The sequence below is a fragment of the Mastigoproctus giganteus genome, chromosome 10, assembly GCF_048544385.1.
Source record: "Mastigoproctus giganteus isolate SK-2022 chromosome 10, ASM4854438v1, whole genome shotgun sequence".
Taxonomy (NCBI): Eukaryota; Metazoa; Arthropoda; class Arachnida; order Uropygi; family Thelyphonidae; genus Mastigoproctus; species Mastigoproctus giganteus.
Genome location: NC_143584.1, coordinates 155,145,681 through 155,158,931, shown reverse-complemented (window position 1 = coordinate 155,158,931; position 13,251 = coordinate 155,145,681). Strand labels below are relative to the sequence as shown.

Genomic DNA, 13,251 nt, shown 5'->3' with positions numbered 1-13,251 from the left:
TATCTTCACAATTTCTCTTCCACTTTCCCCTCAATTATTACAAAATCATTTAGCTGTCTGTTAAGAGTTTGATAAACTTCTGGCCTTTGTTACTTTCTGGTATCAAAGGAGATAAGATTTGTTTATGTTCAGAAAATACCTCACTACAGTATAGCTAAGTAAGAACATCACCCTTCATAAAAGAGTCTGGTAAACAAAGAAAATATCAGATTGTAAATATCAGGTATTCTCTAATTAAATTTTTGTAACATTTTATAAGCATATCAGTTTTTTTACAGTTATTTTCCATAAATTTCGGTTTGAAAGGAAAAAATTACGTCAGTTTTGCTCTTTGAATCTCTATGAAATAATTAATTTTTTAATATACTTTTTAACTGTTTGGATGTGAAATATATATTTTCTCTAAAAAAAATAAAAAATAAAAAAAAAAATAAATAAATAAATAAAAGCTTTGCAATCAAATTTAAATTATATTTGTAGACTTTTCATTCCAATTTCTGTCTTGCTGCAATGGATAAATTCGTGGTAGTCATCCTCCTGCTTATTTGAAAAATCAAATTCCTCATAATCCTGTCCCGCAGGCAACACATGGAGCACTTCCACTTTCCTTTCAGCCTTCTTTATCTTCGCCTTCTTCCCACGTTTATATGGGGTCAGCATTTCCGTACTTAATTCTTTTCCTCCATTCCTCCCTATCCTGGGCTTCCTCTCTCTTTTAAATCCTCTGCCACCTTGTCCTTCCATCTCAACTTAGGTCTCCCCCTCTTCCTCTTCCCTATCACCTCCAACTTTTCAGACTTCTTCCCCACACTCCTCACTTCTTCATTCCACATGTCCAAGCCACCTCAACCTAGATTCTTGCATTTTTTTTACTCAGAGGCCCCACCTTAACCGTACCTCTGATGTAGTCGTTTCTTATCATGTCCTTCCTCGTCACACCACACATCCATCTTAACATCCTCATCTCCGCCACTTCCATCTTTTTCTCCTGGGCCCTTGCAATCGCCCATGTCTCAGCACTGTACATCAATGTGAGTCTAACCACAGTTTTATAGTCTTCCCTTCATTTTACAATTTACTTTCTTATTACACAGCACCCCACTCATCTTTCTCCAGTTCAACCATCCACATTGCACTCTATGCTGTATTTCTGCACTCAGTCCTCCATCCCTCTCAACGTTCGATCCCAGATACTTAAATTTTGAAACTGATGGTAGCTTTTCCTCCTGCAGTTTTATAGAACTCTCATCTTCTCCATTTAGTACCATATATTCTGTCTTTGTTCTACTTATCCTCATGCCTCTCTATTCCAATGCTTTCCTCCATTCCTCCAATTTCTTCTCTATCTTTCCTTCGGATGGTTCGCACAGTATGATATCATCCGCGAACAGCATACTCCATGGTGCTCTACTCTTCACTTCTCTCACCAACACATCCATTACCAGATCAAACAGATATGGGCTGAGAGCTGATCCCTGGTGCAGTCCAACTTCTACAGAGAACCCCACAGTCATATCTACACTACTCTTAACCTGAGTCATCTCTTCCTCGTACATTTCCTTCATGCTTATGTACTTTTCTAATGCACCCTTCTCTCTCATGCATCTCCATACCTCTTGTCTGGGCACTCTTATCATATGCTTTTTCCAGGTCTATGAACACCATGTGCAACTCTACTTGCATCTCCCTGTATCTTTCCATCACTTGCCTTAAAGCAAAGACTGCATCTGTTGTTCCTCTTCCCGGCATGAAACCAAACTGTTCCTCTCCTATTTCTGTCTCCTGCCTTATCCTTCCTTCCACAATTCTTTCCCCCAGATCTTAATCGAATGAGACATTAACTTTATTCCCCTGTAGGTCCCACATTCCTGCACATCTCCCTTTCCTTTATAGATTGGCACAAGTATACTTTCTCTCCACTCATTGGGTATTCTCTCCTGCTGCCACAGTTTTTCCATAAAGTCCCATAGGATATCGATCCCTTCTTCTCCCAGACTTCTCCATACCTCTACTGGTATCTGATCAACACCTACTGCTTTCCCCCTCTTCATTTTTCGGAGTGCGCTTTCTACTTCTTTCCTGCTTGTGCCGTCCACTACTCTTTCATTCATCTCTCCATCCTCACATAATGCTCTTGGGTTTTCCTCATTTAATAACTTCTTAAAATAGTCTCTCCACCTTTCCTTAACCTTCTCCTGTATAACCACTCCCCTCTCATCTTTTATCTGTTTTATTGATGAGAAGTCCTTTGATGCCTTGTCTCTCGCTTTGGCTATTCTCATCAATTGCCTATCTCCATCTTTTCTTTCCAGTTCCTCATAGGCCTCATCCACTGGCCTTGCCTTTACTATTGCCACAGCCCCTTTTGCCTCCTTATTTGCTAATTTATATGCTTCTTTATCTTCCCGGCTACCTGTTAAATCCCATCTTTTCTTCTTCTCCTTCTTTTGTTTTATCACCGATTGCACTTCCTCATTCCACCACCAAGCCTCCTTTTCCTCCGGCACTCCCTTTCCTGATGTTTCCCCCAACAACTTTTCTCCAACTTTCCTTATGATACAACTATTTAACTTCCACTACTCTTGCACGTCTTCCGGTAACTTTATTCCTTTTAGCACCTTTTCCCTAAACTCCTTCCTCAAACCCTCCTCTTTCAATCTCCACCATTTTATCCTTTTCTCTCCCTGTCTTGAATATTTCCTACTTTTGTCCACTGCAACTTCCCAATCGACCACGAGCAATCTACGTTGTGCAGACACATTTTCTCCGTTTATTCCACTTTCCTTTCAGTGGTGAAAGCAAAAGATAAATTTAATTTTTCCCAATGTAGACAGTTCACACAGGCTTGCCGACAACAAAATAAGTAGTACCGTCACCACTCTCAATTAGCATTACTACAAGTGAGCATCCTTAAAGGGAAACTACATGTGTGAACTCATTCAGAAGTGTAGAAATTCTATAGAAACAAGGGTGAGCTCTCTTTCAAAGAACAGCAATCAAAGTCAACACTAATATATTATAGAACAAATGATTTTCCAATTCCTCTGTAACATACGCTAAGTTGCTTATGATAGAAACATCTTTTTGTTAATGATATTCTCTTTCATCCAATGAACACAACAGTGAGTTGGGGAAAAAGTAATCCTAACAGAATAATTGCTGTTGGCAGCTATTGTGTTGTACAACAATTACTTCCCTCCCCTACCCTCATGGAGGTTGTTGTTGTTTTTTGGTTTTTAGGAGCATTAGCAACTAAGGCCATATTGCTCCGGGATATGCACCTGTTGCCACGTAACAACTATGTCAACAGATGCAAAAAGATATTTCATTTCAAACAGCTAAAAATGAAATTTGAAGACAAATGAAACAGGCTACTATGTGATATTAGTAGTTAACAGGCTACTGTGTGATATTAGTCCTCTTCATGGACTAATGTTATCAGTGAAGTTCCCCAGGGTTCAGTGCTGGGCCCCATTGTTATTTTCAATATGTATCAATGATATTGATGAAGGTATATCAGGCTTAATGTTGAATTTTGCAGATGATACAAAGGTTGACAGGGTGGTTAACGACAGTCATCAGGGTTAGCTACTGCAACAAGATCTAGGAAAATTGGGTTGATGGGCTGAGAAATGGTAGTTGAAGTTTAATCTTGACAAATGCAAGGTATTGCATATGGGTAGCAGTAACCCTATAGTAGCGTTTCCTAAACTGTGTTCCGCAGAACGATAGTGTTCCGTGAGATATGAACAAGTGTTCCTTGAAAAATCATAATTAATAATTCAAAAAATAAAAATAAAATAAAATAAATAAATTTTGCTTATTTGTAGCATACACCTTTTTTGTTTTGTACCATTATAACTTTTAACATAATTTTTTTTTCTTTCTCAGTTATTAATATAGTGGCATAGACTAATAATAAAATAGACAAAGGAACACTTTATTTTGGCAGGCTTTGCATAGAGAAGTATGCGTAGAGGTAATGACATCCACGAAAAAGTAGCAATGTAGTGATCTAATATGTCATCCGTATGCGATTTAGTCTGGAGTACACAGGTTGAGGCAGACCTTCGCAGCAAGGAGTGCAGTGGCACACGCTCTTTGAGTAGACTAGGGTTCAAGCCCCTGACTGCTAAATATGGTCAATCTGCCAACCCGCACTGGACCAGCGTGGCATATTATGGTCCATCTCCCTCAACATGAATTGTCGAGGAGACTACCATTCTGCAGTGGGTTGATAATGGCTGCAGTTTACCTTTTTTACCTTTTACATTGGTTGAGGAAGAGGGAGAAGCGAACTGATATCATTCATCGTTCAGGTGGATGAAACAAAGTAGCCTTCCGCTGACACATTCTTGCGTGTTTACACAGTGCTGGTGGTGCGGTGTGGACTGTCTTCACAATTACGAGATTAGTTCTGCAGTAGTGTGGAAAACTAGTAAGCATAACTAAACTCGCTTCCTTGTATAAATATTTTTTTGATAATTATCAGTATTTCGAAATATCATTGAAATAAATGACCATGGATTTGTGGTTTAAAAAAGGAACTTTAAAATGAGAAGCAAGTACTTCTAGTATTGAAATTGCAGTCGATGAAAACGAACACACTTCAAAGTGAGGATGAACAATCGCAGCTTTTTGTTTCCCAAAAATCCGAAGTGAAAAAAAAAACAGGAACCAACTAATAAAAGACCAAAATGAAAGTATGATGACAGTTATTTGAATTTCGGCTTTACATGTGTTGGAAACAAAGATGCTCCTGATGCACAGTGCGTTGTATGTAATAAAATACTAGCATACAGTTCTTTGGCTCCCACTAAACTCGTTTCTTCAAATATATTGTGAGATAAAAAGTGTTCTATGACTAAAAAAAGTTTGGGAAATGCTGCGCTAGAGTAACCTGTCAACTGTGTGGTACTACACTCAGGGTAGCAGAGAATGAAAAGACCTGAGGGTAATTGTGCAGAAACTTTGCTAGCAGGAATAAGGAGGTGATTATCCCTTTGTATAAAGCCATGGTCAGTATATGGGTCTGGGGGGGGCCTCACTTTATGAAGGATGTAAATCTGCAGGAATAAGTGCAGAGAAAGGCAATTAGACTGGTGAAGGGAACAAAAGAGTGCTCTTACTTAGAAAGGCTTCAGTTCTGCAAATTGCAATGTTTCAAGGCTAGGTGCCTGTGGGTAGATCTGAATGAGGTGTTTAAAGTCTTGAATAGATTGAATCAGTTGAATGTTAATTGTTAATGGGATTCTTCCACTTGCTGAGACTACACACAAGGGGAAATAAATTCAAGTTGAGGAACGATGGTTGCAGGACAGATGTGCAGAAGTTTGCCTTCAGTCAGCAGGTGGGTTGATTGTTGGAACAGGCTTCCATCTGTTGTTGTGGAAGTGAATGGGTTGAATAAATTCAAGGAAGAATTAGACAAATTCTTGGAGGGTACAGATGGGTGAACTGCATAGGATTTTTTTTTTTTTTTTTGGCTGATGCTATATAAGCTTGCTTTCTTGCATCATTTGCCATTACTACTACGAGGGGTTTCTGAAAAGTAAGGTAACACATTTTTTTCTCTCGATGATGTTTAATAATACAAAGTTGAAATTACACACCAACAAATAAGTGAACATGCACTATTCCAGTTTTACTGATGCACTTGTCCCAACAATGGATCAGTTTATCAATACCAGTACTGTAGAAGTCTGTGCCCGGACACAGTAACCGACATCGCGCCGCCTGATGAACTTCCTCATCTGTGGTGAAATGCTTTAAAGGTGTTTTTTCAGAGGACCGAACAAATGGAAGTCTGAAGGCGATAAGTCTGAGCTGTAGGGGGGGGGGGGATGTGACAGAGTTTCCAAACGATTACAGCGCAACCACTCACGAGTGGTGTAGGCAGTATGTGGAGTTGCTTTGTCAGGCAACAAAATCACTCCGCTTGTCAGGAGTCCTGGTCATTTGCATCGAATGTAGGTTTTCAGTTTTTCCAACATTGCACAATAAAGCCATGCATTGACTGTTCCTCCCCTTGGCAAGAAATCCACCAACAGAACACCTTGGCGATCCCAGAACACTGTGGCCATGACCTTTCAGACACCGGGAACAGTTTTGAATTTTTTTGCATTTCCAGGTCGTGGAGTCTTTTTTGCTCTCGGGGTAAATTGATGAACCCACGTTTCGTCTGCTGTGACTACGTGAACAAGAAAATCCTCTCTTTCGTCGCTGTATCGCAACAGATTCTCCAGACACATCCCCATGCATTTTACTTTGTCCTCCTCTGACAATTGTCAGAGCACCCAGTGGCAGCACACCTTTCGAAAGCCAAGGACGTCGTAAACAATTTCGCGAACAGTCGACTTATTCATGTTCACTATTTGTGCAATTTCACGCAGTTTCACTCGCCTTTTTTCAAGAACGATGTCCTTAATGCGCGAAATGTTGTCTTCTGTCTTGCTTGATGAAGGCCTGCCTTCCCCATTTCGATCTTCAATGTCAACACGGCCCGCTTTAAATTCATTTCACCAAAAACACACCTGCTTCTTTGTCATCACCTTATTGCCATACACAGCAACCAGTTCACGGTGAACGTCACTTAGTGAAGACCCTTTTCCCTGAAAAAAGCGAATAACTTCACGAACACCTGTTTTGGACCACACTTACATGGTAGCTGCCATTTTGCAACTGGAATCTGCCGTAAGGCGACAGCACCACAAAACTGCACTGGCGGTCTTTTTAATGTTATTAATGGGTCTATCTGTTCACCACATTATCTCATTCCCTTTCACCGTTATGAAAAAAAATGTGTTACGTTAAACCCCTCGTACTACTAGTACTACATAAGGATGGCAGGCAGAGCAAATGCAAAAGCTGACCCATACCATGAATAAAGATAGTAATAAAATTTATTATTTTTGTTTCATGAAAATAAACAAGAACTTTATTTTGCATTTGGTATTTTGTAAAAAGAGATAATAAAGTGATAAATATGTGTAATTAGTTTACATACATTTGTTGGCAATAAAATGATATGCACTCATTGCTCCTACTTAGCAATCCTATGGGAGAGGAGCAGGAAATGGGGGGGGGGGTAGGAGAAGAACCTTGAAATATGAAAAGTAATCACCAAATACATGCAAAAATGAAATTGCTTACTATAAAAATAGTTATTTAGGCCATTGTATATTCATATTAAAAATTAGGAGAAAAAAACAAAAGAGGTAAATTTTACTTCAGGTTATAATGTGGGTGTTAAAGATATAGACCTCACTATAACACACTTGGGTTATACTGAGGTTACACAGCATGTATTAATACATATCATAATGCTCATTTTTTGTTGTAAAAACACTGATATTTGAGAGGACAAAATTTTGAACACTCTCCCATACTGAGGTTCTAGTAATATTTTATTACATTTGTTAACACTTACCTACACTTAATTTAATTTTAGCAGGTTCAATCAACTTATTTAATATTTAAATTTTTATATTCTGTTCATATATATATATATATATATATATATATGTTTATTCTATTGTTTTTATATTCATTATAGTTATATTAAAATTTGTATTTACTAATACTTTTTTAGATAAAGCAAATCTTAATATAAGATTTTTAATTATTTTATTTTGCAGGTGTTCTAATTTGTTTTGCATAGGGTCCAAAATTCAGAAAGCCTCTAGCCTCATACTTTCTGGATAAGGGGTCCAGTACTGCATATGAATGAATAACAAAGTTTGTACTCAAGCTTTCTAAGAGTGAAGCTTCTGTCTGCACTAGTGATGGTCCGGGAAAAGTAGAATATATATATATATATATACACATAGTAAACTCCCATTATAATAATCTTGCTTACGACGCCCTTTTCTTCTGGACCCATAATCAATCATATGAAGTTCCACGCATTTTTTACCATCTATAGTACATTTAAAATGCTTTCCCATATATATCACCTTTTTAAAGTTCCAGGAAGAAATAAATCTGGATATAATCCTCCTACATATTGGGTTCTGGTTTTGGAAAATGGATGATAAAGTGACTAAAGTCTAGGAAAAGTTTATGATGCAGTTTGTTTATTTCATATTTTACAAAGTGATGGTTACACCATATCTGGATTCAGGTCTGGACACCGCACCTTTAAAAAAAAAAAAAAAAAAACACCTTCTGCAGAGGGTTCAGAGAAGGGTGGCCAGATGAGTAATGAATGTGAAGCGATGCACATATGAAGGATGGCTTATAGGGTGTGGACTACAAAGGTTGACAACCAGACATTTAAGGAAAGATCTAATTCAAGTGTATAAGGCACTGAATGGATTGAATAAAATCAATCAGGAAGTTCTGTTCTCCTTCTTCATGGGTGAGACACAAATATAAAATCTCAGAAAATTGATTAAATTTCACCTAACAGGCAAAGGGTTGTCAAACATTGGAATGGAACTGTATATATGTGCACTGCTCCCAGCATGTGGCAAGTGAATCTGGCTAAGTTTAAAGCAGTACAGCCGCTTCCCAGCTTACGTAATACTCAAATTAAGGAAATTCGACTTTACATAAGATTTTGTCGGCTGGTGCAAACTTAAAAAAATCGTAGAAATATATTTTGCATCCTGTAGGAATAAATAAATATCATGAAAATATTGTAATGTGAACCCAATAACACATTGTTTTTTTTTTTGGTAATTTGTTCCAAGACCTTGGAAGTTGAAATTTTCCCTATATAATTAAGCTATTTAATTCTCTAAAAAAGGTCATTTTTATAACGGAAATTGCACTACACTTTCAGTGATATCATATGTCACGTTATAAGAATCAAGTTTGAATGCCTTTGTGATATTTTTCTAAAACACATTTTCTGGAGGTCACTAGCATAAAACAATAAAAGCAATTTGCACTTTCTGGTTTATTGGGCTTTTCTGTTAGCACAATCTATTGTAAACGGGTAGTAAACTCAATGTTTGTTTGTTTGTTGTTTGATTTTTAAGGAGCATTAGCAACTAAGGCCATATTGCTCCGGGTTATGCGGTGGTCATTCCCTGACCTTTCCGCATCCTCCGTATTTGGTGGTGACGGGCTCGAACCTCGGTTTAATCAAGAAGCGTGTGCTACGCACTGCTGCTCCTTCCCACCTGGCTACGGAGGCGCCCAGTAAACTCAATCTTATAGAATTTGCGATAATACTGATAATTGGAATTCTGTGGGTTTTTACGTTACGGTATTATGGTGAAATGAGTTCCCCTTCGCTGAAATCTTTAATCATATAAATAACAAATCAATCATATAAAAAATAAATATATAAATTATGTAATTTACTTATTCCAATGCTGAAGGGAAAGGGACCAACAGAAAGTGCAAATGCTAGCAGTACTAGAAACGAAACAAAATTGATTAAGAAATGAAGATGATTAATTAAGTATGAAGAAGGACAAAGTTTGTCATCTATTGCACGGAATTAGGTCTTGCTGCTTCAACAGTGAATACTATTTTAAGGGACAGTGCACATATAAAAGAACATGTTAAAGGATCAACGCATTTAAGATCACCAGTGATCACAAAACAGTGTTGAGGTGCTATATCAAAGATGGAAAAGCTATTAATAATATGGATGGAAAATCAGATTCAGAAGCAAGTGCCCCTGAGTCCAATGGCCATTCAACCAAAAGCAAGAAGTATTTATAAAGATATTATGGATGGGTACGCCGAACCCCAAGCCAAGTTCGTGGCAAGCAACGGGTGGCTTAATATGTTTAAGCATCATGCTGGTTTCCAAAACATTAAAGTATGTGGTGAAGTCGCCAGTGCCGATTCTGCAGCTGCAAAGAAATTTTGTGATGCGTTGGAAAAAAATCCCTTCTAAATCTCCACAGCCCTCAACTTCTGCAGTGGCGTGCTTATCAGCTGGAGAGTTAATTCTGGCAATGATGCTCGAAAGGTAAAACTTACTGATGTTATGCCTGTCTCCTCTCTCTTTTTGTAATTTTATAATTCTTAAATTTTTGTACACTTTTTTAATTTTTCCTGTGCATGAGATAAAAAAAAATGAATAAATAAACCTATTTACATGTTTGTTGAACATTTCTTTTTTGCTTCAATCAAATTTGCAAGTGCTGTACAAGCATTTAGGGAAATTCCAACTTGCGTACAGTTCCGCAGAATTCAACCATTATGTGAGTCAGGGAGTGGCTATACCGTGCAATTATCTTGTGGGATATGGGAATAGTATGAATATTCTATTTTATTTACTTTTGGCTGATGCAGAAAAAATTTGCTTCTTGCATCATTTGGCTAATATTAATACATTTAACTCAAAGCTTAGAAGGTAAAAAGGCCACTCTTTATGACTAAAGCATCTACCCATTTATCAGTGCATTTGCATACACTTTTTTTTAAATTCAACATTGTTTACTTTTCTCGCTGATCAGTAATCAGTGTCTTTTGTGTATATTTAACATGGCATCAATAAATTTCATTAATGACAGCACAATTATTATGCTAATATTTCATTTATACAGTAATACTCAAGATAGGTTAAATTTAATAAAATCTTTTTAAAATTTTGATTTTTTTTAAAGCATGCAAAGAAAGGCTGAAGGTGCCAAAAAAAGCAAGTACAGTACACTGTGTGCAGGTTTTCAACATACATATAAACCATCACTTCGTAAACACTGCAAAAAAAAGCTTAAAGAAAACCAATGTTATCTAACAAAACATTGATGAAAAATGAAAAATAATTTCCAAAATATGGTGGGGCCCATCCTGGTTCCTTCAAAACCACGTATGTATGCACGCATGCGTGCATGCATCCAATTGTGATGCTTCACATATTGCTGCTTATGAATTGATATACGAACTTTTTAGACCTGCCTTGATGTTTATATATGTTTACGTAGAGATGTTATGTTAACAACAAATGTGGAAAAATTAATTCAGAAATAAGGTTTTATGTATTACAATTCAGTATTTTGCCAATTATAATAGTTTAGTATCTTCACTTGATCAAAAGAATAATAATTACAAGTTTTGAATTTTATAATTAATATGAATAGCCCCTCTTTTGCCACAAAAACTTAATCTATTTTATAAAGTAAAGATTTAATTGATTATTAAATTTACCTCATCATTAAGCCAATTGAGTCCTGCCAAAGTTTCCATGTCCTTTCTAGTAACTGATAACCTGAATCCTTCAGCAATAACTTCTTCAGGTGGATTAAATCTAAGAGCATCTTCAACCTGAGCATCCATTTCTGGCGTTAATTCTTCAAAAAAAAAAAAAATAATAATAATAATAATAATAAATAATAATAATATTTTAAAATTAAAATACGGTGAATAAAGTGAAGAGAAACTACTTTTAGAAAGTAAGGTGAACAAGATTGGTACATTGATATACAAACAGAATAGTATGCTTGGATACTCAACTATGAAGAACTGCAATGAGACAATCATCAGTTGAAAACTTCTTCCTTGACAAACAAATAAAACCAGAGTGCAAAGCTTGAGGTTCATCCCTATATTGTCTATCACTACTGTTGTATTTGTACTGATGCCATATGCAAATGAATATGTACAAAGAATTTGCCGAGCTCGGTGATTTTCAATCGGGGTGCTGCAACAGCATTCCAGGGGTGCCACATAATTTGGGTTTAAGTTACTTAAACTTTATTCTTTTTTTGAATTTATATATTTATTTCCTTATAAAAAGGTGTACAGTATCTTTTTAATTTTGTGGTGATCTACAACTGATGTTTACTTATTACCTCTATATAAAGAATAAAATTATTATATACTGTATATATATAATTTGTATTATGAAATGTAATTTTTATAATTATATTATTGTAATAACTATCATATAACATATATTTTTAATATTATATACGAGATACACACACACACACACACACACACACACACACACACACACACACACACACACACACACACACACACACACACACACACACACACACACACACACACACACACACACACAGAGAATCGGATCTAACAGGCAGAAAATTACTTAAGGGTGCCGCAAAATAAAATAAATTACTTAAGGGTGCCGGTATTAGAAAAAAGCTTGAAAACCACTGGCTAACTGTTTCTCTTGTTAGTTTTTATATAGTGCATTAGGGTCTAAAGCCATATTGCACTGTGTGAATTATATCTATGCAAATATGTTCATGGGTCAATTTGCATATTATGTGGGCTGAAAAACTCAAAAAACCTAATATTAACTACAGCCTTCAATGAAGAATTAAAAAAATTCCTTCATTCGCTGTGGGATCTAACTATGGACCTCACCAATGGCAAAATCATTAATTGTTATGAGAACTGGCTGTTGCACCTCTAACATGTGAGGAAATATGCTATATGCTGTCTATTGCACATTTGTTTTTGCTATGCCTATTTGAACCCAATTTTTCAGATACCTTTGTACAATAAGCCACATAGTGGATATAAGGTGGATCCATAACTCACTTTGCACATCACCTTTTTTCCTTGTTTCTTCATTTTTCTTAATATAATAACTTTTAAACCACAAATTAAATTACACTTTTTGAGATATTAAAACTAAAGCCCAGATGTTATTTAATCAATAAAATACTTTGTGGGTGCAGCTTTCCATCCTGACTACAATATTTCAAATGCCATCTCACAATGGACTTACAGCTGGAACTGTAACTTAACTGCTTATGTGCATTTTGAACTCTCTATACATGACAGCAGATCACTTCTGGTGCCTTTTGATGCTTATATGCACAAAGGAAGTGAACATGTTAAATCATACATAAGAGTGGCCATCCTGGGAACCTGTTTGCATGGCATAGAGAATTTCACATCTGCCTGTATTAACACCCTTCTTGTCAGTGAAAATCTTTACTCCTCTCCATCTCCTGATCTACATGGGGGGAGGGGGAGAAACAGCAAGTCCCCTATTTTCATATTTTTGGATATAGCTGCCAAACTTAGTGGTTCCACTGTCTGTTGAATGTTTTAATGTTGTTGCATGTTCTGAGACATGGTTAAATGAAGTGTATTATTTAGTGTCTTTGGATCAGACATTTGTTAATGTATTTTTTGCCACTTCCCATATTTTGAAACAAGATAATGGGGGTTGTCTCTTCATCTTAGATAATCAACAGACAGATAATTGTTCTGTTGTAAGAATTAATGTTAAAAACTTTTTGAAGGGCTTGGCAGCCACAGTACAGTAGATCAAAAAACTTCTTAATTAATGATTCTTCAGCC

At 36.5% G+C, this 13,251-nt stretch overlaps 1 protein-coding gene across 1 annotated transcript in view; it reads right to left on the bottom strand.

The window, feature by feature from the left end:
- Positions 1 to 13,251, bottom strand: part of LOC150079399 (uncharacterized) — a 285,562-nt gene that overhangs the window by 54,818 nt on the left and 217,493 nt on the right. The window contains exon 14 of the mRNA XM_090382711.1: positions 11,113 to 11,255. Within this exon, the coding sequence (XP_090238837.1) occupies positions 11,113 to 11,255 (143 nt within the window). The remainder of the gene's footprint in view (positions 1 to 11,112; positions 11,256 to 13,251) is intronic.